This window comes from Scaptodrosophila lebanonensis, unplaced genomic scaffold (assembly GCF_003285725.1).
Source record: "Scaptodrosophila lebanonensis strain 11010-0011.00,11010-0021.00 unplaced genomic scaffold, SlebRS2 tig00000001-arrow-pilon, whole genome shotgun sequence".
In the NCBI taxonomy this organism is placed as follows: Eukaryota; Metazoa; Arthropoda; class Insecta; order Diptera; family Drosophilidae; genus Scaptodrosophila; species Scaptodrosophila lebanonensis.
Genome location: NW_022060529.1, coordinates 12016746 through 12044642, shown reverse-complemented (window position 1 = coordinate 12044642; position 27897 = coordinate 12016746). Strand labels below are relative to the sequence as shown.

The 27897-nt window shown below is 37.0% G+C and overlaps 2 protein-coding genes across 10 annotated transcripts; one reads left to right on the top strand and one right to left on the bottom strand.

The window, feature by feature from the left end:
• Window positions 1-593: 593 nt before the first annotated feature.
• LOC115620050 (protein NDRG3) lies at window positions 594-22277 on the bottom strand. Of its 9 annotated transcripts, XR_003995182.1 has the most exons (9): window positions 21792-22276; window positions 14060-14510; window positions 9438-9521; window positions 8468-8661; window positions 8221-8341; window positions 7596-8160; window positions 7094-7178; window positions 892-1696; window positions 594-832 (listed from the first exon to the last, which is right to left on the bottom strand). XR_003995182.1 is itself a non-coding variant. In XM_030513171.1 (8 exons), the coding sequence occupies exons 2-8, from the start codon at window positions 14278-14280 to the stop codon at window positions 1269-1271; spliced, it is 1698 nt and encodes a 565-aa protein (XP_030369031.1). In that variant the 5' UTR covers window positions 14281-14510; window positions 21792-22276; the 3' UTR covers window positions 594-1268. The 9 variants fall into 9 exon arrangements, 8 of the variants coding, with proteins under 8 accessions (XP_030369031.1, XP_030369033.1, XP_030369034.1 ...); XM_030513171.1 differs by having other exon boundaries at window positions 594-1696; XM_030513173.1 differs by having other exon boundaries at window positions 594-1696; window positions 14060-14506.
• Window positions 22278-22795: 518 nt separating this feature from the next.
• Window positions 22796-25637, top strand: LOC115627863. The gene is made up of 2 exons (XM_030523740.1): window positions 22796-22952; window positions 23011-25637. Exon 2 carries the CDS (start codon window positions 23026-23028, stop codon window positions 25570-25572), a length of 2547 nt encoding a protein of 848 aa, XP_030379600.1. The 5' UTR covers window positions 22796-22952; window positions 23011-23025; the 3' UTR covers window positions 25573-25637.
• The last annotated feature ends 2260 nt before the right edge of the window (window positions 25638-27897 follow it).

Here is a 27897-nt window from a genome sequence, read left to right as displayed (position 1 = left end):
GCTGATATATGTATGTATGTTTGTATTTGCATATGTAACGCTCAGGCACAAAGTGTAAATTACAAATATTTCTCTCAATATTATTTACGATGCTGTTGCTTGCGCTAAATCCGAAAACTATATACTTAGATAAATAACGAAAAGAGTGAACTAGCTTTTTTGTATACAATAAATATCATTCATTTCGTTATATGCAGTATTTACGAGGGCTGGCTGATAGGTAAGACAACGCAACTTTTTATATCAAATCTTAATCTGATAAGCATTATCAATCGGCTGATTGCTGTCAAAATATCAGGCACCAGTGTCCATACGCAATTTTTGTTTATTTCTAAAGAGAACAAATTTGAAAAAAATGTACGTTTCATGTTGCCCTTTTCTCAAAACATAAACTGAACTGGAATTCTGTCGATTGAATAAATAGCTGAATAAAAGCCCGGACGCTTGGAAATGTTGGTAATAGACGATCAAAGAGTAAAGGTACGTTTCGTAACTGTCGACGGAACTTGAAAAAAGCATTAGACATGACAGAACTAGAAACGATCGAAACAAACTGAGGAAGACAAAGATAGATAATTCAGCATTGCCTTTAGACGACTGTTTATTTTTTTGGGATTCACATGGATTTATAATAATAATAAAATAATATTCAGTTATTGCATCGATTTAATGTGCTTTCCGAGGGCATATAATATCATTCTTTTCATCAGGGCACAAAAGCGTAGTCATCATGATAAATTAATTATAATTTTAATGCGAAGAAGATCCACTTCTAACTTATTCTCCCGATTACACCACAGTCTTAAAGAAATAGTTGGTGGAGAGGGGCGATCTGTGAAACGAAGTCCTATTTTGAAGATTTTGACGGCACCTAAATTTGCATTTTCTTACCTATTTGTTATCAACCAGCCCGGATATTTGAACATACATACATACATATGTAGTATGTATATACTGTATATGTATAAGTAGCGGTGTATTTGTCTCTTAGAGCACGGCTCGGCATACATATGTCTACAACTAGTTGGCGATGGCTGCGCTGCTTCTGCTTATCCTTCTGCTGCTCCTGCACCTGAAGCTTGGCTTGGTATGGCAATTTGTGTGCTCAGCTGGCTGCGTTTCGTGTATTGCATTTTGCATTTTGTTTGCTTATAGTTTAGTTTGTAGTTTCCTTTTGCTGTACTTGTATATATGTATGTAGTTTGTTTCTGTATAGTTTATAACAACAATAACAATATGTTTTGCATGCAATTTGTTCTATCTCCCATCTAAGAGCTAACCGTTTCGGGCAGTGGATTCTCAGTGATGCGTATCTTATTGGTTTGTGTGCCATAATAGAGAGTACCGGCTGTGTCTGTGGTGGTTACATAGGCGCGATTGCCATTACCATTCCCATTGCTCAAATCCATGTCCATCTCTTGAGAGTTGTTATCGTCGTCATTGTTGTTGCCTCCCGTGTTCCCGGTGCTGTTGTTGCTGCTGCTGCCGCTCGTGGTGCAGTTGATGGCCGTCTCTCGCAGGCGATTGCCAACGCGCATGCTCAACTGACGCTGCTGCTGACGTTCCCGTTCTCTCTCCCGCTCTCGCTCTTGCGCCGCCTGCAATTGTTGCTCACGAAAATTGGCAAAGAATATCGATGAGTACGTGTGATATTTGGTGCCGCATGGTGAACTAGCGGGCGTTGAGAGCGGCGTTGCTGCAGTATGTGGTTGTGGTTGTAGTTGTTGGTTAGTTTGGGAGGAAGGTAGTAGTAGTTTGGCTTTTGTTATTTATATTACGGTACTTTGAACATGTGAGTTGTTGTTGTTATTGTTGTTGTAGCTGAGTTGTTTCTAGTTGATTGTTTGTACTTGATGGATGGATGTACTTTTTACACATTCTAGGAATCTGCTGCTGTTTTTTTGGCTAGTGTAGAGGTGTATTGTGTGAGCGTTTGTGTATCAGAGATGATCTGTATTGTGATTCGGGCCTCACTGTGACAAAACCCCAGCGACTGTGAAGGCGCTTGCTATTTTGAATTTTAAGCCAAATTGTTTTTCGCAATGGCATATGTATATTAAATGTAAAGCATGTAGGCTAATTCGAGTATGTACATGGGTTTAAAAATATGATCAGACAGGCAAATAATTTGCTCAATTAAATCAATAGGAGTTCCATAGTAAAACATATGGCTAGCTTCTCACACAAAAACAATTCCTAAATCATAATAGCTTGCATGTCTGACCATAGATTAAGCAAAAGTAAGTATTGTAACTAACTTTGGACATAGTCGCGCACATAGCACCGACAACCACAAGCAAAAATGTTTTTGAAGAACTATGTCGTGAAGATTTGGAAACTGAGAAGGAATTGCAAAATTGTGGGCTTGCAATAATTATGGTTGCCGGTGTAAGAACAAGTTATCGGTGCCAGGTCAGTCCAACTATGATTTTGAGCCCGTACTCTTTTATTTACATTTTGTCACAGTGGTAATTGATGATATTTAAGTACTAATACATATGTCTATGAGTGTGTTTGCGTGGGACGTGCATATAGGACTAGTATGTATCTATGTATGTAGTATGTATGTATGTTGCCGCTACCTTCATGAGTTGCTGTGAGATCCAATGATGATGAGCGAGCGATCGAGCGAGCGATGGACTGAGGATGAGAACTGCATGCGATCTGCTATTGCTATTGATTGATGGTAATGGTTGATAGGGCCAAGTTGCCGAGCAGCCGCGGCATCAACCTGTTATTGCTGCTCTTGCTGTTTGCGAAGAAAACTCCGAAAATCAGGGGTGGAGGGGTTGGTAGTGAATTGGAAGTGCAAAGCAAATTCTGATCATTTAAATTATTTACTTTGTTCTTTTATTCAGAATTCAGAATTCACAACAAAAGCTTACAATTTTCGTTTTTGTCATTTTGAATTTTCGCTGTGTTTTTCGTTTTTATATATTATTTTGACATTTAATCAGCTTGCTCTTAATTAGCTCAATATATGTATGTTTGCATCTGTAGATAGAATTGTCACGTATGTATGTATATTTGTATATATGTAAATATAAAGTAATATAAATTTATTGCTTCAATACATTTAGGCGTTTGTGTGTTTGCAGGTGTCTGTTTCTATGCATGTGTGTGTGTGTGAGTCTGTGTCGAACAGCCGTGAATCAGAGCGCGCGGGTGCAACCGACATTATTGGCGTACAGTGAAACAATATAGTTACTAGATCTTTTTCTGTCTATTAATAAAATAAAAACATTTTTAGCTAAGTTCATCTCCATTACGTACGAAATAGAATAATTACAGAAAACAAGAGAAAAGGCATAAACGCAAAACAAAAACCTTACTTAATTTTGTTATAAGAAAAAAAAAATACATTGTTTAAACAATACAATGATCCAAACATGCTTTCGCATGCTTGAAAACGTTGAGCAGCTCCCAATAATTAAACAAATCGAGCACCTCTGGAAATTTCATTAAAAGAGAGTTCAAATACCGAAAAAGTGACACAAAAGCTGATCAATAAGTAGCTGCTAGCAATTATTGCAGCCAAAGGAGGTCCAATAAAACCGTATACAAATAAATTTTTGTATAGATGTACATACATTAACCTTCCCATATAAATGATTTTGACTGTATGCCAACAATTTTTTTTTTTTGAAAAACAAACCATGGTGTATTTAAACTTTATTGTTTCACTGTACATATTTATGTATAATATGATAAGTAGAGTATAATTTTACGTGACGATTACTAAATAAAACTGCAACAAAAAAAGTAAACAAATAACTAAGCCATGTGAAAACACTGCGAATACTTAATGTGTATATGCATATATTTAATAAGCAAATTTTGTTGGTTTTTTTCAAGCGCATACGCAACTAGCAATAGAATATAATGATTGCACAATAATGCTTTGTTATTGTTCTCAAGCTTGCTGCTATGCACCAGTAGTATAAATATAAATAATAATAATACAACAGTTCACTTAACTCAATTTCAATTTCATGACTTACAACTAATAAATACAATACATTTATATAATAAAAAAATAGATGTAAAAAAACATAATAAAGAGGGGCCAAAACGCACTGTGTTTGGTAAAAGAAATCAACACAAACAATAACAATTCTCTATACTTGTACTCTCTTATACAAGCTAAGCTCAAAACACCTGTTGGTAGGTTGGTTGGTTATATATGTATATATGTGTGTGTGGAGTGTGTCTATCTCTGGGTGTGTGTATGTGTGTGTGTGTGTTTGAAACTGTTGCGCTCAGAGTGCTGCTTCGCTTGGGTTGCTCGTTCTGTATTCCAAAAGTTCTCTCACTCATTTGCACGCCCACTCTCTCTCTCTCTCTCATTCTCTGTGTCACTTCCAGTTGGCGCTCTCATTGCACACTGAGCTCAATTTGCGTGGAACTGCTCCGACTGACCGTTGAGATTTTGCGTGCCAACTTTTGTAGGGTACCAACAGCTATAGTTTTATTTCGATTTTGCAAATTGTTTTAATTTTGGCGTGTAAATAAACAAAATAAAAGATCAAATAAATTAAAATATATATGCACATATGAAAAACATAAATGCTTGTGGGATGTGTGGCGCTTGTAGCAAATCTAATAGCGTAATAGTAAGCGTTAGGAAATAGAAAAATGCAGTTTAGACTATAAGTGAGTATTAGTTGAAATATAACCAGAGAAATGAAAAGATAAAACGTTGCTAGACATGAACACTACTACCTCATTTGTCTTATTTCCACTGGAAAATGTAGTTAATATTTGGTTAATCTTTGCTTTTACATAAATTCAAATAACTCGAGTTGTCTAGAAAGAAAGATGTTGCGTCTTCTTCTTCACATACATACAAGTATGTGTGTATATCCCATAGATAACAAAAAAATCAATCCCTGCAGCTGGCAATACTAATTAATCAGATCTCTCTGGTGCGATGAGATGAAAATTTTGATTAATCATAACCACTGGACGTTAATAGCCTAGTTGAAAATAAAATCGCCTACAGCCAGGTCAAATAAATTTTAGAAGACCAAATATATGTTTTGTGGATTCTACGATTTTGAAGAGGAATCAGAATGTGAAGATGACATGCCTGCATGGAAAATAAATAAAATAAACATTTCCCTTTCTGTGGAAATAAGACCTTTTAAAGGAAAACTATAAGCATGTTTCATAGTTGAGAGAAAACTAAGGAGTGCTACACAGTTCTAAGCACTAGATGGCGCCGTAACTAATTGTTGTTATTAAACATGTATGTATATGTCAATTATTGTATTAATTCGCTAAATGCAATTTAACTATGTATGTATGCAGCATATTTGTTTCTGCTATAGCCTCGCCAGCAATAAATACTGATTGATCTACTGATTTTTTTCAGAGACTGTTGGGTTGGTGTGCGTGTGTGTGTGTGCAGGTGTAACAGCAGCGGAGGTAGTTCAAGGTGTATTTGTGTACAAATATACATACCATATATAAAGAGAGAGTTATTATTTGCAGTTGCATTCAAAATCATTGTACCATATTGTTAAAAATACGTAATTTCGAAAATATACCAAAAACAAGAAATTATAATTAGAAATTTATGTTAGATAGCACATTGGAGCCAACCCGAAATTTGTTGGCCGTTTTGTGTGGAAGAGTTTTATGAATTAGAAATGCATGTTGTGGAGTGGGGGATTTCATTTAATTGTTATTTATATTTTTAGTTGTTATTTTTTGAGGCAACCGACCCAGATTTTGTGCACATGGCAGTTGTTGTAATGGTTGTTAAGTTCAGATGGATGGGTGCATGACAAGGCAGGCGAGTAGGGGCGTAGGAGAGCAGGCGGTTTATTTTCGTATTGTAATTGTTGTGTGTGGTTTATTTGGCAATGTTGAGATGGTTTTGTTGTTTAGATTAGTATTATTATTAGGTGGGTATTTGGTATTTTTGTTGTTGTTATGTTTGTTTAGCAAAAAACAAGCAGTTTGGAGAAAGGAAAAGAAATGAAAAACAAAGTAATGAAAATATTGAAATATTTTTGATTGGTTTGTTTTTTTGTTTGATGCGAAAATGCATTTTGCTTGTTGATAATAAATTTGCTAGAGTGTTGATAAAGGTCTCGCCTAAAAGTATGAATACCCTATTGCTGCTCTACATATTCTCTAATTTGGTGGGAAAATGGGGTTGCTGTGGGACCGAAGAAATTATTGATTATTTTCAACAACTTTTTAGTTTCATCCATATCATTTATTTAAACAATTTCGTTAAAATGCGTACAAATATTTTGTTTTCAAACAATTTTCTTTTCTGTTTTTTTTTTTTTTTTTTTTTTTTTGCTGTATAAATTATATTTTAAATTTTGCCAATTGGTAACGCTAAATACAAAATTTTGCACAACTCTTTAAACATTGGTTTGATTTGTTTTTCTAAAGCGGTTGAAAATTGTGTTCAAAACTAGTTTGATTTTCAATAGTAGGTATCGTATGACTATTTAGGCTATATAGTTGGTAAATATGGGGAAAAGGCAACTCTCTGTGTATTTATGTGTGCTATTTGAAGAGCGTATACAAAACTCAACTATGGAGCTACGACTTATGCACAATAAAGAGTAGTTCTCGTATATATATAAATTTGTTAACTTGCGGAACGTGTAAACATGGTTCCTATACATAGTAAGTATATATATGTACTTGTATATATATATATATGGTCAAGCTCGAGTATTGTGGGGAAAATATGAGACGCAGCCCTTCACTGCAAGTATACTGATCCATGAAAAGCGACTTGTTGGTTGACAAATGGGTGTTTTGCAATTTTAAACAATGATAAAGGCTTGCACTTGAATATTTGCATGGCGAATACTGTATGGCCAGACTTATTTGGAACTGAACTGATCTGATTTTGAACTGAACTGAAGATTTTTGCAATCTTATAACCAACTGAGTGCTCGCTCATTCGGGTGTAATCCAATTGAAAGATGTAAGGAAAATTTGACTAGAGTAGTAATAGGCAGTAGGAGTTTAGTTTCTTTTTAGTTTAGTTTAGTTGAGTAGTTGTAGCAGAGAAGTTGAGGTTCAGTTGTTGTTGTTGAGTGTGCTGTGTTCTAACACTTACCGTAGCCCTCGCCCTGCAAGAATAGCCGGAAGGCCTCAGCCAGCTTAGCCGGCTGCTCTTCGAGCACCATAGCGCAATCGGAAATCTGTGTTAAATGAAAAAAAAAGAAGTAGTAAATATTAATTATCTTATTCTGACAAATACCGGGGTGTCACAGAAGCAGAATTGACTACACAACTAATAATCATTTGGGTTATAAAGGGCCAGTGGGTTCACCGGTTAACACGAAAATTAATATTTTTCAGAAATAAAAAATTCCTAATTCGGATTGTCCCGATACTACATTCCAGATATGGCAGCAGTATAATGAAATAGACAATCGTTGTAGCTAGATCTACATGAATTAATCAAATTAAAAATCGTTCAATTCAGAATTTTAGGAAACTTGATAGTTGAAAACATTTTGTTTAGCCTTTCAATAAGTTAATCCGTTAACCACTGGGCCCTAACCCTATGCAATTATTGCAATAAAATTCAGTGACAACCCGATAACTTTAACAACCTTCATCCACGACGAGTTCGTTGGATCCAGACGCCCATTGAAGGTGACCGTGTCATCGACATGTGGCGACAACGAGCCCGTTATATTGATCACCGGCATTTTTAATGTGGTGGCCGCCGTCTCAGTTCCAGGTGTACCGGGAGGTGTACGTGCCAAATGCAAGTCATTGCGATGTATATACGCATTGATCAGCATGGCCAAATTGGTCGGATTTACTCCGCGCTCAAAATGCTGCCTATACATCTGGACCAGGTCGTGGTTGCGCTCCTCGGGATTCCGTCCGAAGTGATGCCACATCAAGTAATCGATGACTCCCTGCGTCATGCCCTTGGTGCGCAAGAAACGCGCATTGAAACTCTGATAGCCCCATTCGATCCAGCCGGACTGTGTGGACACACAGTTGATTAGACACAGAGCGCCCACCTTATCTGGATGGCCGTGGGCGAAGCGTGCCAATATATTCGCGCCAGCGCCCACACCAAAGCCAATAACCGATTTCAGGCCAAAATGCGACAGAACGAAGAGCAGCTGTGCGGCCAACTCATCCATGGTTGGATAGACGTAGCTGTAAAATGAATAACCAGTGAGTTGGCAGGCAAGCAAGCACAACGGATGGCTGACTTACTCCTCTGGCAATGTGGGTGCGCCGTCTTCCTGTCCGGGTGCGGTCACATGGTACACACAGAAATTCTCCAGTAGGCCGCGCATAAGCGGAAAATTGAAGAAGCCAGCAAAACTGGTGGCATCTGGGAAACAAGACAGTGCATTTTTAATTCAATTATTAGCAAATTATTCAATTTAAAAAGCTTCAAATGAATGTTTCGAAGAAGGAAACGATCCTTGAAGATCTTCGAATTTGTGTGTTTACTCACAATTCAGGCCCAAATCGTGGTAGGTGACGATTGCCGGCTTCGAGGTATCACCCTGTATGGCCACATGTATGTCTCCCTTGTCTGTGGGCACGCGACGCTGTTCACAGGCATCCACAATGGATCCGCGTGCATTCGGAAATTGCAGCTGAACAGAGCGCAGTTCGATGTCATCCATGGGATCGACAGGCATGGTGCTGAGGGAAGACATTCAGTGGACAGTTAAAAACTGGATCTGCCATTAGTTGGGCATTACAGTAAAAGAAAAATGTAACAAGGGCAGTTGCTCATAAGCATATGTATATCCGTTTAGAGGGGGGGGAGGAGGATTTTGTGTGAGTGTGCAGCTGCCTTTTAAATACCCTTAGGCCGGGCTTTCTAAATGCTAAAATGCTGCTGGGTGGCACATGAGTTGACAGCTGAGATTGTCGCTCCGCTTTACTACGCTCTATAACTATAGTATAATTATATAAACGAGCACAAAACTAAAGTGGTTTTTAATAAATCAAGTAAATAAAAAAATTGTTAACATTCAACAAAAATAAATTACAATGCAAAGTTACTGAAGTTCAGACGGGGATGCGCGGTTTAATTAGCTTATTAGCATTAGCAGAAACAAAAACAATAGTTAGGAGCTACTTACGTTTACCTAGAACATAAAATATATTTGTATTAGAGGAGAACTTAGGAGCAGACCACTAGACTAAACTTAAAGAAAAGAAAATAATACTCTTGGGCAACTTAGAGGAGTGTTGTGGAAATATACATATATGTACGAGTATATGGGTATACGAGACGAGATTCCGTTTTTTGTTACATGGTGTTCTCTTCTAGTGTGCTTTTTGTTGCATGTTCTCTTTTCTATCTTACATGGGGGACAGCCCTTTTTGATTTCTCTTTATACATTTTTGAAAGCTGTAGCTGTTGGTATTTTTGTTCTTGTTGTTGGTGTTGTAGTTGTTGTTTGGCTTACCCAAGCAGATGTGCCTCCTCGGCAGTGTGTGTTGGTGCTGACGGCATCTTGGTGTTCAGTGTCTTACCAGTTTTGTCCCGGTCTCTGAAATAAATACTATGAGCATGCAAGCAAAAAAACCGAAAACGGAAAAAGAATTTGAGGCAACGATTTGCGATTTTTCCGCTGGCCTTTATCGCCTTCTGTCGGTCGTCTTGGCGACAGGAAAAATCGTAAAACAAAACACTAGATTTTTATTTCATATTTTCTTAGTTGAGTAATACTTAGAATAGAATGTACGAGTACGAGTACGTGTGTATGTGTGTATGGAAGATACTGCTCATTGGATGGATGGATGGTGCTGGTCTATATACAGATGTCTGTCTGTCTGTATGCATGAAAGTGTCGGCAAGTTAATGAATGCACAATCCAATGATCAATGAATATAAGTAGATGAATGCTGTACTCACAGTTGAGTGCACGAATGAATCAAAATGAGCGATGCGCGCAACAACATCAAGGACACACAACACTCACACACACATTCAACATTCACACAAAATATTATATTTGTGACGTTTAACGATTGTTGCCGCCAACCCGGCATGTAAATGTAAAATTCTGTTACATAAAAGTAAATAAATGAGTCACGCAATGTCATTTGGGGTAAATGTCGGCTTCGTTGTCGGCGCCACGCTTCAAATTCTAGCAAAAACAGAAACAAACAAGTGGCGCCACAAATATGAGACCGGTTGGTTAATTTGCTCCTCCACCAACCAGCACCACCAAAAATGTGTCTAGGTGGTTTTTTATTGACTGTATGGGCATGTAGTATTTGGTCAGGTCGAAAATTTATGCCGCTGCATATGAACATAATTTCCGCCGAGATAATGAGTAGCCTTTGGTAGCTGGCCTTCTAGTTGGAGCCCATTATGTGGTCCTTGCCCTCACATAATTCGTAATCACCTTTTATTGGCCGCAATGGCACGTAGTCGGCCCGTAGCCTGCTTATGTAAGTAAGGTTGTGCTAATGAGGCTGCAGAATGCGCTGCTCCCCCCTCCTTTAAGCAGGCTCATTAATTAATTATCTTGATTAACTAACAGTGGCCTTTGATTATGTCTCTAAGACAAAGCTGTGCTACCATTCATTCAGCGTTGTTCCAATTAAAGGAAGAGAAACTTTGAAACCAAAAAGAAACACTTGACCAAAGCCAGAAATGTTTACAGAGCAGCTTAAAATAGTTACGACCATATCAGTATTATATTAGTTATTATTTATTAAAGTTATTTTTTTGTAATTAGTGTAAAGGTATTTTAAGGCCAGCTTCGCTGGATTTACAAAAAGTAATTGGATAACCAAAATTATCAAAATTGTAGTCCAGAAAACTAATACTTCGTATTAACTGGAATAAGGAAATTTTGAAAAATTTTAAATAAAAAACTTAATTTTCAAAATACGAGTATGTTTGTTAATTTTTACTAAGAACAAACAAACTTTGTAGCCTTTTTTTCCAAAAGTATCCCTTATTACTATTTTTTTTTGCTTTTTATGAAGTCGTATATTAGGCATTGGGTCTAGGGGGAGTTATAAGTCGTAATAAGATAGTATGATTGCAGTTTAAAAGATGTCTTTTAGGTCTCTAATGCCTCAACTTTAATTTGAAGACTGGAATACATAAAATACTATAGTAAGAAATAGGGCTTTTAAAGACTGCTTGAGAAATCGATGAAACGGTGAAGAATCAGGTTTCAATACAAAACAAATATTATGATAGAATTCTATAAAACAGTCTGGTTTTCAATGCAAGCGAGTAAAGAAGACTTGGCAATTAAAGCTAAGAAGAACTAAAATATTCAACAAACAGATGTTTTGACAAATGATTCCGAGCTGGTTTGCTTAAGATTGTCAATAACAATCAAGAAATTGCATATAAGTAGTGTACTTGTACATCGAAAAAGACTACTCCCATGACAATACGTATCTGTATTTAATATGCCTAATGTGTTCGTTAGTATAGTACATCAAAGTTCCATGTACAAGATAAACTATAAGTATATAGTACATAGACATTTGTTTATATACATATGTATGTATGTATAGCTGGCAAATTACAGTTAGTTATTCCATGAATACTATGAAAACGCCTAAGCTCCCACGATAAATTCTACATGCGTGCCTTTTATTTTGTTAAGTATATACAGCACACACACGATAATCAGCAGTTTATTTATATTCTCTTATTTGTATATTCATACGATTTCTTTACTTGACGCCAGGCTTGTAAGTGCCGGCAACTAACCGCTTCTAACCGGTATGCGGCCCCCAGAACCTGAGTCGCCGCTTTTAGCATTAAACAGACCGATCGACCGTCTCTCCAACAGTTCAGACAGACAAACAAACAAGAAAGTGCAATGACTGTTACCGACCTATATATGTGTGTATGTACATACATATTTATACTTGTACATATATATTTTTGTAAATTGTAAGGGAAAACTACAGGGCTCAGAAATAAATTTGAATGATTGGCGTGATTCATTTGATTCATTAATTCATTCGTACTTATTGCTTTGAAGTCTGAATCATCTGAATTCGAGTTGAAAAGCCTATGCTTTTGCCAGTTGAGATAGGCAAATAATTTGCACACAAACATTAGCAATAGTTGTTATTGGAAGTCCTCTTTGTCTATAATAAGAGCATAAATTAACTGACCGGACTTGTTCGTACTATGGTATTAAAATTTATATATTTTTTAATCGGTTTTTTTTTTATCGAATTAAACAACAATTCCATCTCTTTGAAAGAATAAACTATGGAAGAAATAATTTTCTTGAAGAATTGTATTATTTTTCAACAAATTCGTAAAGAGAAAATCACAAAAGTTTTTTGTAGCTGAAAATTATAATCGGCTTTATTATTCATATTATTTCTGAATGCAGTCTGGCATATATTTATATCATACTTGTAAAGTTAGGTACACTTGTATACCCCGATTGTTGAATGAAATCAAATTCTTACAAACTTCATTCAAATGCCTAACAAATAACACTGCAACATTAGTATGAAGCATCACTAAACTGTTCCTCAAATCATATTACAAATAAAATCAATTATAGAAAAATCATTGTTGTTTGTTTTTACAGAAAAACGAAACGAATTTATGTGCAAATTATTTAATTGCCTGTCGATTAGCATTAGAATAGAGTGTTTGAAATCCAACTGGACAGAAATTGTCGGCTATTTGAAATATTTCAAATAACAATTTTCAAGAACGGTTCTTATATATATTCCTATATGTTTGTAAAGATGATGATGATTCATTACAATTTGTGTTTTCTAGATAATTTATTATTAATCATATTTGTATATTTTCGTTAAAATGTTGTGAAACAGAGTGGAATTTCTGGGAATTTGCACACAGCTACAAGTATTTTTTGTGAATAATTCTTACTACTTATTACAGATGTTTAATCAAAATTTTATGAAATATAGAAGCTAAGTATTATGGAAAATACTTGTATATGGGAAAATTTGGAAAATATTCGGGAAATGGGCGTTGTCCGTAATGCAAAAATTTACTGTATTTCAACTTACTATAGTTTCTTGAACTAATCACTTGACCGCTTGTATATTATTTTTGGGTTTATCTTGCTTGCGACTGTTGGGGCTGCGACTGAATAAATAATACGCGTTTTTGTAGAACTAAATCGCTCAGACTAGAGACTATTACTAAGTGGAGCACTCACGTCGTTTGTCCGCATAACGGAAATATTAATTAAAGCACTTGATGAGCAGTAATCATCATAAATAATGGCAAGAGAACAACGACGACGTTTAACTGCAGTTCGTAATAAACGTACAAGTAGTTGTTCAAAAATAGCTCAAAAGTAGGTCGCTGTCGTGAAGTTTGCAGTCGATGACTGAATTGAAGCCAACAGGCTATCTGGGGCCAACAAATTTGACGGCTGGCAATATTTATTCTGGGCTTGTTGTATTGACAAAACGGCGGCGGCGGCGGCAGCGACAGCGGCAGCGGCAGCAACAAACAAACAGAACGAACGACCTTGGGCAGACGACCAGCCAAAGCCATGGTCTAAACGTAGTGCCGCAAGTGGCTTGCACTTCCTCATTCATTCTTACTTCGTGCATGCCACAAATGTTTGCGGTGATGTAACTCAAGACATTGCATGATATGTATGTACGAGTATGTCGAAAAGGAAAACATTACAGAGATTGAAATGAATGTGAAATGTGTTTAAAAAAGCGCAATAAAAATTCACAGATTGATTTGCACACACACACAAACATACACACGCGCGCACAAACACACACACACATAGAGGCATGCAAAAGCAATTAAAGTGGTGCTAAGGAAGCCGAGTTTTGTAAACAATTTCACGTGCCAGGCAAAAACAAATCATAACAGGTAACAATAACAATAACAATAATAATAACAATAACAATAGCAATCAAATTATAGATATACGGGCACAACAACAGCAAAATGCAATTAAGAAAGCAAATTCGAAATTCGAGATTCGTAACCATACTATTGTTGTTACTTAATATTGATGTTGCTCGTGGCAGATTGCTGTCGCTGCATGTTAAATGTTGCATGTGGCATGTTCAATGTTGCACTTACCTGCCATTAACAAGGACTGCCTGGCGCTCCAGGCGCAATAACTCCTCGCTATCGCCAGGCGTCGATTTCATTGCCTGACCTATGACCCGTTTCACACTCTCAAACACCGAGGGCGGTGCTGTGGGCTCTGTGGTCGATTGATAAATGGCGCTACCACTGCCATTGCCATTGCTATTGGCATTATTCGGCAGCGATATATAGCCACCCTCCGCTTGTGGCATGTTTAGTTTAATCTCTTGCAGTTGGGGTCTGGAGGTGTGTCTATATTTCTGAGTGTGTGATTGTGTCTCTTTGTTTTATTTTGTTGAACTGTCGTCGGTCCCCAAAATACTTAGCCTGCTCGGGTCTCGTCTCTCCCTTCAGTGCTGGGGTGCCCAATATATATACGTGTATATATATGTATGTATATATAGCGTGATGATATAAAGTGCGCTTTGAATTTCTGTGCTGTCTGGCCGGTTTTTGTGTTTCATGCAATTTGCAATCCATGTTTGTATATGAATATTAAATGTGTATAAATAAATGTGTGTGTGTGGGTGGTTTTTTTTTTAATGGATTAACAACAAAAATTACAATAACAATGAGGTTTGTAGTTGTTGATGTTGTTTTTGTTGGTGTGATTCATTTGGCGGCAGCAACAGCAGCAACATTATTAGCACCATGCAAGCAGCAGACCATGCGAGGCGGCATTTGTTGTTGTTTTGTTTTTGTTTTGTTTTTTGTTGTTTTTGTTGTAGTGCGATGGTGTGTAGAGTGGTGTGTAGAGTGGGGTTTGTACAGAACACATCCATTGTTATGCATTCGACGACAATCGGCAGGAACAGCGGCGACGAGTTGTGATTGTTTTTTTGGTTTGTTTAATTTTTTGTTTTGTTGGTACAAAAAACATAATTTAAAATAAAAGAAAAATAATTTATAATTATAAAAACAAATTGTAATGTAAATTGTGTTTGTGCATTTTATAAACAAAAAACACGAAACACATAGTATATACATACAAGTGTGTATATAGTATTTCCTTTCTTATTACAATAACAATAGCATGAACGTTATTTGGTGACAAAGCGCATGAAAAGAAAGCCAGCATATGTACGAGTATGTATGTATGTATGTTTGTGTGTTTGTATGTATGCATGTATGTATGTATGTGGGAGTGTGTGTTAAAGCCAACATCGATTTGTGCGCTTAATGAGCTAACAAAGGCCATTGCAGTAGAAGTAGCGCTCACAGCAACAACAAAGTGCATTGCAACAACAATAACAACAACAACAATTGGTTTGGCGTCAAAGTTCGTACTTGAAATAAGATATGCAGGCCACACTCACACACACACACATACATAAACATATGTGCCTTTCAGCCTTAAGCACGACACGTCTCTTGTATGCTGGTATGTACATACAAGGTACTTTCGTGGGCAGTTCCAGAAGTAACTGATAAAGCTAACCCGCCACTAGGGGTGGTTGAAAGGCTCAACCATGTTCCATCAACTGAATAAATTGTGTTGCACCGATCGTCCCTATGACAGCTATATGATAAAGTCCACCGATTTCAAAACTCATTAATCTCATCTTTGTCAGATGACAGCTACATAAATAAGCTTTATATATCTTTCGAGTACAGGATATTTATATTCCCGCTAAACTCTTAAAAGCATATATAAACAAGTCACCCCTATGTATATGATATATGTAGATATACATCGTCTGATCCGAAGCTCAGTTCGGTTTTGTTATCGTTAAAATCAAAAAGGTTTCCCATACAAAGGTTTTCTAAAATCTGATCATTCCATGATATAGAAGTTCAATTCTTCTCAAACTGTTGAACCTTTTTGGTTGCCTATGCCTTCAACAGACTATCCATATTTGAGCAGGCATCTCAATGGTTGATAAACGTTAAATAAAAGTGAGAGAAAAGAATGTCTGAAAAGAATTACCAACAATGAATAGGATTGCTAGGATTTCAAGATTAAAAAAAAAATGTCTATCCACGTAAAAGGAGTCTCTATGCCGTGTTATATTTTTTGAAGGGTAAATACTTTTGGACCAACACTCGTACTCGCATGTGCATTACATTAACCCAGTTTTATTTTATGCTGCTGCAGCTGCTGCTGTGGCAAGGGCTTGAAGTATTGGCCAACGACAACCACATACAAGTCTGGCACTTGTAACACAAAAGCCATATACACACACACACACACACACACACATTCATAGCCTGATAAGATTTTGGCCGAGTCAAAAGTCGGAACAATACGTTGCTGATTAAAAGAAAATAAAAGAAGGAACGTCATGCGCAAAATCAAATTTTAATTTAATAGAAAATGTTTATCATCACTCACACATAAGAAATAGAAATAATATACTATATACTCTTGTATTCCAAAGAAGAAAAAAAAGGTTGTTCGAGTGCTTAACGTCGTCGTCGTCGATGACGCAGTCGGACCAGATATGGGTTAGTTATGAATTATACTTAAAAATTATACACACAAATGTGAAAACTCGTTTTGCACAAGTTACGGAGACGGCTTTTTGCGTTTCAGTTAATAACAGCATAGAAGAAAACAAACGAGCAAACAAACAATTAACGTTACAACGAAGGGCAACAAAAGTGGAAAACTCTGACACACACACACACATACATACACATATACACACAAGCACTTATTCACTCATGCACTCGTTAACTCGTTTAGTCGTTTACTCATTTAGTCGTCCACTTGTTTACTCGTTCAGTGAGCGGTGGGGCCAACAGTGCGTATGATTTATCCGCCATAGGACTGGGCATGGCAAAAATAAATATTGAACTATAAAAAAAGGGCACAACTGTGCAAACTTCAATGAGCACAGAGCGTCAAGCTGTCCAACAATAAAAAATATTCAGCAATTCTTTCCCTATATACATATACATATAGTACCAACGATATATATAAATATATAATTGTGTGTGGTGAGTGTGCTTCTGTAACTATGCCCAGCAGGCTTCCCCAATGCATATTTTATTCGTATTTGTTATGTGAACACACAAATTTAACTTGACAATGCGACGCCGACTTAATGTTTCCTCACTACTCAGTTCATACTACTGAACATATATGCGGATATAAGTATGTATACATATTTGTGATATTGGCAATAAAACTTTTGCCACTTTTGCTATAAAAGAATAAGTAATGACAAACAAAGAGCACAATAAAGAAAAGCAAGAAAGAAACGAGCAAGACAAAAAAAGAAAAAACACAAAAAACTTTTCAGATATGGGCATGTTCGCACAGCTCAAGTCGTTCTCAATATTTAAAAGAATCACATTCTTATAATTCTCATACATATGTGCATGAAGCGTTAAAAAAACTTATCAGTCTTTCTGAGCTGGTTTGTTGATTTAAAGCATTATCACAATGATCGCATTCTAAATACGTTGTTGCCTTTATACGAGTATATATCAACAAATGCCCCGAGTGTAGATATATCATATCAAGTTATATCGCAGATTTTGTTGTTAATGTATATACAAACATTAATATATAAAAGGGTTTACGTATATACTTGTAAAATCAATAATGTCATTCAACTTCAACAGCGATATTTTAACAATGAGGACTTCGATTTTAAAGAATTTGATATCATAATCCACATTTGAAATGATGTTCTACATATGTATATACATATGTACGTATGAAAATCGATGAGTCAACAATATTATTCCCCGAACAGTTCTGAAACTGAGCTCTGTCCAGCTAAAGTCAATATTGGGGAAGAAAAATAAGTACACATTAACTGCCGATAATCATTTATTGATACATGCATTAAATCCAAAATGTTTGGCAGTCAAAATCGTTGGAAGTCTGCAACAACTACAGAAGGAATAGGGATAGTGGAGCAGCTTCAATATCTAAGGTAATCCAAAATAAGGTAAAAGAACACAACTTACGAGCAGATATGAGAGACATTTGTAAATTTTTTTTGATTTCGCAAATTTTGAATTGTCAATTCAGAATATTCAAAAAATTCAATTCAGAATAAGTATTTTTATAATTAAATAATGCTTGGAATTTGTTGGGTCATTTAGTGAATTACTTTTTTGATTTAATTGTCTCTATTCTGTGGCGGTTATATGCTTTAAATTTACTCAATCAGATAGAACAATATAACATTTTCTAACATTGGTTTTTTATATTTTAGCACACAATTAAATGAAATAATTTCGATTTTAAATTCCATCACAGTCTAGGGTTCCCTAGTTAATTAAGTAAATAACTTTTCTAATTCAATCGCCTCTAATAGAAAACGGAAACTGGGCCTGTTTCCTAATCAGATCGAAGTATTTAAAATGTCCCGAGAATGATTTTTAAATTTAAAAGCATATAGGCTTGATAGTAATTAATAATTTTGTTTTGATTTTAAGTTTTAAGATTTGGTGAATAAATGTTCTGTGTTTTTTCCTTACCGAGAGAGGTGGAAAGTGAAAGAAATCGATAGCAGAACACAAAAGACTGCTTTTAAATAACACGAGTATGTTGGAACAGTTTTAATTATCAACCGATTGTTTTAAGGCTGAGCTTATACATATTGTACTTGTACTTTGAATGAGAAATAAATATTCCATTTCATGTTCGTTTCGATAATATCTTTTCTTCCACTTCAATTTCAATAATTGCACACCAGCGAGCCATTTATAACGAATTATTCATAATTACAATTGCATGTGCCCGCAAAGCTTGAATTAGCAAATGGCAATGGGAAGGTGGTCGGAAAAATATCGACAATTTGGCAGGTCGCCCATGGCAACTGTTGGCAGGTCAACAAAGGCTTGCCACATGCCGGTACACACATGTGTACATATGTAGGTTCATATATATATATATATATATATATATATATATATATATCTAATATCTAATATACATATAGGTATTGTCTGTGGTCCACAAGCAGGAGAGCAAAAATCACCAACAACGACCCCTGCACGTTCAACAATCCAATTCTTTCAAATTGCAACTCATGTATGCATGTACCTGTATCTGTAGAGCAAGGCTTTCCACGAAAAAATATTTTAGCATAATTTATCAATAATTTCAAGGATGTCTTGTTTACGTGCCTGCTGCTGAGACAAATTGTTGTGCGACAGGCACCAGCGTAAAAAAATACAGAATTACAGCAGAGAAATTATTCAAATAGGCATGTACGCTTACAAAAATATTAAATGAGTTCTTGATTCTAGATTTTTATTATCGTGAAAAAAACCTGCAATGTTGCTGCATGAAAAAAGTATAATCGAGCATTAGACTGAAAATTTTAAGACTGCCCCAAGCAAATGTGGAAAACAGAATGAATGCTCTTTTGTTAAATTAGATTATCCCTAAATATTGGTAAACAACGATGTTTTTGAAGTTTTAAGGCTGTTTGAGTTTGAGTTCATGGGAATTTTAACTATAACTTATATACAATAATCATGAAGGATTTGAGTTTAACTAAATCTGTTTTGATTGTATTATCAATTCTATTACTTTCTGTACTCTTTATTTAACCATCCAATGTAATAATGCATTGGTGGAGAAAAGGACAAGATTTCTCTCGATAACAGTTTAGATACATTTCAAAATGTGAGATTAATTATTTTATTATTATTATGATTATTTCCCCCCATATTTTTTCAACAAATGCCATGGAAATTTGTGTTTTGTTGCTTATTGTTTCTATTTGTTTCCCCAACCCAAAAAGAAGAAAAATACGTTTTTTTTCGCGATCTAAATTTTCAAAAAGCTTTTCTTTTTTAAAATTTAAACATGTAATCTGATAAATAATTATTTAAAAAAAATTATATTCTGAAAAAAAAAATTTTATGGAAGAAAATTCGAAAATTTTGTCGTTTCTATTATTTTTCCATTACTGTCTTTGTTTACTTAAAATTCCTACAATTTTGGCAATAAGAAGTTTCGCTTTTATTTCTTTAGACTTTCATTTTTCCAAGTGTATATAAGTGTGTGAGCGTGCTGTTGTTATTGTTGCTGTTGTAGTAAGTGTCGACGCTATTGCTGTTGTTGTTGTTGTTTTTGGGCTGGTTGGCGAAAAACAGCAAATCACATAAAGGAAATGTCACGCTATGCCCGTCCGCGGGCCAACAGGCATGCGACTAAACGTCACTGAGCCGCGCCGTGCCGGTGTTAGGACAAGAAGGACGAGAATGACGACGACGATGTATGTGGCTCGGATGTGGGCCAATGGGGAGGCGTGCAGTTTGTTCCAATGTTACGTGTTTTCAATCGATTTGAGAGTTACATAAAAAGAGCAGAGCACCAAACCGAACCCAACCTGGGGCGAACAAATAAATATCCGCACACACACATAAACACACACTACATACAACTTGAAAAACTAACGCGCCAAAAGCAATTTGCCAATTTGCGACGAACCCACCGAAGACTAACCGAGTGATGTGTGTTGTGCGAATAAACTGACCTACGCATAAAATATTTAGGTACATACGTACATATGTAAGTAAGAATGCGCGAAAGTTTAACAAAATGATGATAGATAGAGAGCATTGGACGGGTTCCAGATGGGGCAGCAGCTCAGCTATGGAGGCTTCGGCAAGCAGTAGGTCGGTTGCTTTGTCGGTCAGTCAGTGTGCCAATTTGAAAGGTCAGGCGTCGACAGGTTACAAGCAGCGAAAGAGAGAGCAAACAAATAGAAAGACACCCACCACCCAACCACCTTCCGCTTAATGGAGCCACAAAGGCAATAAAATTCACAAACAAAGGCAAAGGCCAACAAAATCAGCAGAAATAATGCACTTAAAAAAACCTATTGTACGCCTTTGTTGCTATTATATACATACATAAGTATGAATTGTGCCTTTATGGAACAAATAATTAAAGACATAATATATTTATGATTCTCAGAAAAAGTTGTTTCGTAAGCAGAATCTTAAGATTGAATCATGAAATTTGTCAAGAATACAATTTTTTTAAGTGTAGGAATATCAGGCAGCAGCAGCAGCCGCAACCAATTTTGTGGCGAAGTTGGAGGTCGAAAAAGTGCCAGAGTAGGGCACGGGTATTACGTCAGAAAGGTGCGCGGTGCGGGCTGACAAAATTAACGGCTTCAAACTAAGACACAAATGCAAATGCATTAGTGAGTAGGTGATGAGAGACCGAATGGCAAGCAATATTGTAACAAACAAACAAACAAAAAAATGCATGCAACAATAACACATACATATAGTACATACATACATAAAACAGCGCAAAGACTAACAAAGACTAGTTAGGAGAGCTACTCGAAAATAAGGGCGCGCTAATTAAAAAACAGAAGGCAAAAAAAAAACCAGATAGATGGATGCAAATGATAAATTATGATGCAGCGTGTTGGATGAGGCGAGCGCAAGAGTTATAAAAGAAAATGGCAGTAGTACTTAGTGGTACAGTAGAGTAGAGTAGAATAGAGTAGAGCAGGTCGTAAAACGAGGGGGAATGCAACAGCAGCGATGCAGAAGGGCGTCCGTCAGGCAGGAAGACAGCTAATTTCTTTTTTGGGGCAGGGCAGCGAGCAGAGCGCAACGTCACGTGTATTGCCTGTTTGAGGAGTGTGTGAGCAAGCGCTGCATTTGGTTGTTGTTGTTGTCTTTGTTGTGTCTGCTGCTGACCCATTCCCATTGCCATCCACTGAACGCCGTTCTGACCATTCTGTTTTTTAGGGGCACCTCAGTTGAGAACTTCTTATTGATAACTCACCTGACGCGCGTTTCGTTGTTGTTGTTGTTCTTTGTGTCACCGACAACGAGTTCCAGCGGAAATCAAGAGTGGTGGGTGGGTGGCAGGTTAAATACAGTTAAGGTCGTGTGGAAAACTACTGGCGGTGCGCGTTGTCTTAATTTGTTTTTTATCACAAGAAATACACTTTTTATTGCAGCAGGAGAGAACGCGACTCGTGCGCTATGTAATTTACTAGCGAGCACAACAATAAAAATTCGTCGCTTCTGTGAAAAAATCAATAATACGTCTCAAATTTGCACCAACTAGGCTTTCTATTATTTTCTTTCCTGCTTTTCCTTTGCCACGGACACAGCACAAAACACACGCGCTTACTATGACATCTGTGTCACTTATATTTTTTGTTTCTTAGTTTTTTGTTGCGAATTTGAACACAATTTTTTTTCGTTGTTTTTATTCTACAGTAATTACAACATAATCTTTCCACTTCAAGCTGCAATTTGGATCTGCTGCTTCAATCTTTCATTTATTCATTCTGTGGGCCATCGAAATTATGAAATATCGACTTACAGCCGCACAGATAGTTCACCCCTGGAACCACTTATCGAGCTACGAGTAACAGACATTTAATCAACTAGGGATGCAAAAACATATCGATATCAACATACATATGTGATTTCGGTGTCACAGCCAAATTTCTAAAATCATTTTTGTTTGGATAACGCTTTATTCGTGTTTCACATTAATTCTAATATACAATTGTTCACTGGCGTCCATTTTAAATATTGCAACTTTGAATTTATCACAAACAAAATGGAACTTGCATTAACGTTACAAATATATGAATCTACATTTGTATGTCACATGAAAATAAATCCACTAGGCCGAATTATTTTCTACATACAAATGGTTACACCATGGCTCTATCAACAACCAATTCCTAAGCTTTGGGCAATAGGGATTGCAGAGAAATAAATATTCATGTTTGATATTGGGGCCTTTACGAATAGGTTTTAGTGGGCTTTTACCAACACTGACTGTGTTATGTATCCCGAGACAAAATCGCGGAAACAAATTGTGCCATCTCTATTCGTTAACACGCACGTGCGGTTGGGACGCTATAAACACGAAAAGGCCCTGTATTCAAACAAATGTGATTAAAATTAAGCCCGCTCCATAAAAGCAAGTATAAATAAAAGCCCCCGTCCAGCAAACTAAATTTAACACAAGCCATTTGTAGATTTTTGGCAGCAAAATGCCGCGGAGAAATGAAACGCGTTTAAGGTTGATCAAGAAACAGAGACAGCCGCCGGCCAAAAAATTCAAACCTGAAACTTCATTCTCTGGCTCCGAGGAAGAGAGCGACTTAAGTCCCTACTCATTCAGGACTTCAGATGAGGAGGATGGCGACAGCGACACAAAGAAAATTCGGAAAGCTGTCAGTGAAACACCGGTCGTTGTGCCGCATTTTACATGCCCGGTCTTGAACAAAGGTCTTGGCGCCAGTAAGCAACTGGTGGCATATCCTTCATGCTCTCTTAGTGAGCCGACGGCATTGTTTGTAACAAACCGCACTACTCCCATTATGGATCCGTGCCTAACACGATGCGACGCAGTCGAGAACTGGACGGCCCGCTCTGAATGGTTAAGACATGAATATCTGAAGGAAACTGAAAAAATGAAGCAGCGCGAGAAGAAGCATAAGCATAATATCTATAATCATAATCTTTATCGCTTTGCCGAGCACGTGGCCCTACAGGAGTATCCGTACTTTCGCGATAGCTATGACTATCACTACACTGGCGGCAGTCTTAGCCTTATGCAGTTTGGTGATATTAAAACCTCGATGAAGCTGGCCCTGCATGTTAGCGGGCCGAAGCTGCAAGATTTGCATTTTTCACAATTCGACGGGACAACAGATGCAGCTGAGCAGTGGCGGCTAGAACCCTTTTATAGCCAGGAAATAGATTCTGTGTCCGATGAAATATTTGAGATTCTACCGATAGAAAGCTTTCGAGCTAACCATGGCAACATGTTCCTTGCCCGAAGTCTTACTGAAATTTGTATTTATGAGCTGAAACGATGTGCATCCAGGGGAACAACAGAATACGAGCTCAACCTTCAAGGCAAATACAGCAGTCATAATGGACCATTTATTAGTGCCGCGCAAGGGATCAGTGATGTAAATACTTTGGCCATTGCCTGCCAGGATCGCACTGTACGCTTTGTGGATCTTGTAACGAGCTCGGATATAGCCAAGCATGATGTGTGCATGGTAAACGGACTAAAGCAGACCGCAAATAATTGGGCACAGCTCCTTCCTTGCTTATCTGAGAAGAGCAGCTTTTACTATGCCTGCCAGCCGGTACTCCTCACCATCGATATGCGCTGTGCCAGCGATAACAACAATCCCTGCTTTGCGAGCAGTGCTTACTCGAATATGTGCGAGACTTTTTCCTGTCTAGCTCGCAGTGCAAATCCCAATCTTTTGTATGTAGGTAGCAACCACAAGCTGCACTGCTTGGATATGCGGTGCCTAGGCAAAAAACTGACGGATCGTTCGGTCATCACCTGGACACATCAGATGAGATATCCACCCACCTTTATGGACGCTTTCATGCACGACGGAAGTGAGTACGTTGCCTTGTGTAGTCCACTGCCCTCAGATCAGCGTATTTGTGAACTGACCGGTGCTTTGGCTAATTCCTTTACCGAGATGTCTTCACCAACGTTCCCATACGCGCCAGTTACCATGGAGGAGGCACTTCGAGAATCACGCGTTCGTGGTTTTGTGGATGTGTATGCCGATCTAGGGGAGCGCATTAAAACTCATATCACTGGCCTTAAATTTCACAGCCTGGATAATCCAGGCGACAATTCTTTTGCACAACTATTGACCAGCAATTCAATGGGAGATGTATATTGCCAACGGCTGACAGTACGTAAGGAAGAGGATGCAGTGCAGGAGACACGTATTGGTCCTCACACAGACGAAGCGTTGCGTGTCTATGGCAGAATGGTGAGGAAAAAGGTGACCAGGACATTAAAATGCACCGCCGTTGATGACATTAAGGTAATGCGTGAAATAATGGGATCAGGTATTGCACCAAAATCAGAAGAAGAATTAGAAATCGAAGACGTAACAATAGACTATGGATTTGAACCGCCAAATGATGAGAGCGACGGTTCGCAAAATGAAAAACCTGAGACTAGTCAGAAAAAAAAGAAAGAACCAAAACCAGAAGACAAAACTGACATTAAAAAGAAAATTAAGGCCCTAAATAGGGGTTCGTGGCAAAAATCGGCATACAAGCTCTGCAATTACAATGACTTCTTAAGTAAACGACTTTTAAGTATTTGGGAAATTGACGAAAAGTACGACCTTACGCCAGACGTTGATATCAAGGAGCTGGATTCGAAACTAATGGAAGGAATACATGACAACTATGATCACACAGAAACATGGCTCAAGAAACTGCCCAAAGCTGAAGAGATGCCAGCACTTATAAATGAGTCAAAATCACCTTTCGTAGAGGGAACTGATTTGCCAAAGTACGACGATGCCATAAATGCTGATTACGAAGTAATAGACTCTTTGACAAATGAAGCCGATTTGCATATGAAAGTTGAGTGCGAGGAATCGTACAACGAAACGCTCGCTCAACGTTTTAGTATTCAGGCACATTCGACGTTACAGCCGGATCAATTTACGGCTGTAGAATTTTACTATGAGCCCTCTACATCACAGTCCAGGCCGACCAAACGGGCCAAAACCAAATCGAGTTATCAAAAGGGTTTCTAACCCGACACAATATATATTTTAATGATACATTCAATAATTTTCAAAATAAACTCAGGTATAATATAGTACATATTCATTTTATTGCCTTTGCGCTGGACGACAAATATTTCCAAATGTGGGGTGAGAAAACGAAAAGGAAACGGGATGAAATGGAAAATTCATGATTACCAAAATGAAAAGCTATTTTTCAAATATTTTTTAATAACATAGAAATGTGTAGTTGTTAGTTTAATCATATCTGAAAAGTTGAATGAAAATATCTTGAAAGGACAGCCTTAACGAGAAGATAAATATCTTCCAGGTCGATCCAAGCGAAGTAAATCCTTAACATTATTTATGCCCCAAATAAATGAAAGATCAGCATTGAAAAAAAAAATGGCTTTACCTTACAAAGAATAGGAAAAGACCAACAGGCCTGTAAGGAATCAGGAAATATAATATTATAGGTCTTCAAATAATGGCAGCGCTGGAAACTTGAATTACCTGAATTCATATTTTCCATCACAAGTTTTAAACAAATTACTGAGATAATTTATATGAAACCTCCATCTGTAAATGACAGAACTTAAAATTTAAAGCGAGCTAAATAGTTGCCTACTATCAAATCCATATACCCTACACCGTGTCCTACAACAAAACTGTATTCCACGGACTCGAAATAATACCAAAATATACCAATAATAGTATTTCCCTACAAAGTCTTTTGTTTTTAGAAAGTACAACCCACGAGTGGTAAAAATTAGACAATGACAGTTATATTATTTAGATCCATATGTAAACTATGCATACAATTTATGTTTATTAAATTTTTTTACACAATCCAGTATAACTCATAAAGTCCGCTCTCAAATCGAATTCGCACAATCACAACAGATGTGCAGAAAAATTGAGGATTCCAATTTACTTTCAATTTCAAAACACAAGAATTCCTGTCTCATTCAGAGTAAATTTCGTACTCGAAATAGGATCAAATTTTTATCGGGATTTAGTATGTTAGTGTAATCAAGTGTTTTTCAAAGATTTTGTATATGCAGTCTTAAGCTCAATTCAAGAAGAAATTTAGCATTTTTGCATTTAGCAAATATGAAATTCCTATCTAAAGACTAAACTTAAAATACATCTGCCCGTAATAATTACCAGACGATCTAACTAACTACAAGTATGTATACGCGGTGCATAACATTTTAAAAATGTTGGGGGGAAAACATCATCTACATTCTGGAGCTTAAATGAGATCTTATCGGTATATACATGTTTATGAGCAACTCTGAAATGTTCAGCTACTTCGTATTTTAAAATGAAATATAATTATGTGCCACTAATATTGTTCTTGCCCAAGTACTATTTTGAAGATGTATGCAAATTTTTTTACATATATACTTGCCATTTTGATTGGCCAGCTCGTCGATTGGACGCTGCTTGGGACTTCCCCACATCACCATCCAGATCCGGTTCGTAAGCAGGATTTATGATGCCCTCAATGGGCTCCACAACGAATTTGGAGTTTTTACGTTTGAGTGCATAACCCTTTGATCGCATCTCTGGCATAGTTTTTAGATCCTGCAACATAATTTGTGTTCCTAAATACATGTACTTATACTTATTAAAGACCGACTTAATTTCTCGCGTAATTCGAATAACAAGCTATGTTCGTCTCGATTCGCAACTGATGCAACTGATGAGCAACAAATTCAATTGAATTAAGCTCGTGTAATTGATTTGATTTAGCTGCGCAATCGAAATCTATGTTAGAATGGTCAGCGTTCAGTGGGGCGTAAAATTACCCAAGGGTGACTCTTTGTTTTCGTGGGCGTGCCGCTTAAACTCGTACAAATACACATGCCTATTTAACTATATGCGTATGTAGTTTAAAAATCAACACACACGATTTATCTGTTAAAGCAACCAGTTGTTTGTGTTCGGAAGTGTGCGTCTGATTTTGCATGAACACTTTTCTTTGAGACTGTAAAGACATAACTCTGAATGATGTCTGCTTTTTGGTAAAATTTAATATCTTCCTAAAACGTAAATATACGTACTTTAACGATCCAAACAATAAAACAATTAAGAACCAAGGACAAAGGCCGGTATCATTAGTATTATCAAATGATAATTCGATATAGTTTACTTAGCTCCGCCCAGGGGAAAACCGCGCATGCGCTTGTGGGTGGAGTCAGAAAATGTTTAGCAACAAAATTTGTTGCCAACAGCATCCTTTTGTGTCCTTGCCAAGTCGCACATCAGTTAACATTGGACAGACGCGGGAGAAGGTTCTGTTTACTCTGTTCACTTTTGAGTGTTTCACTTTTTGGTTAAGTTTTTAGA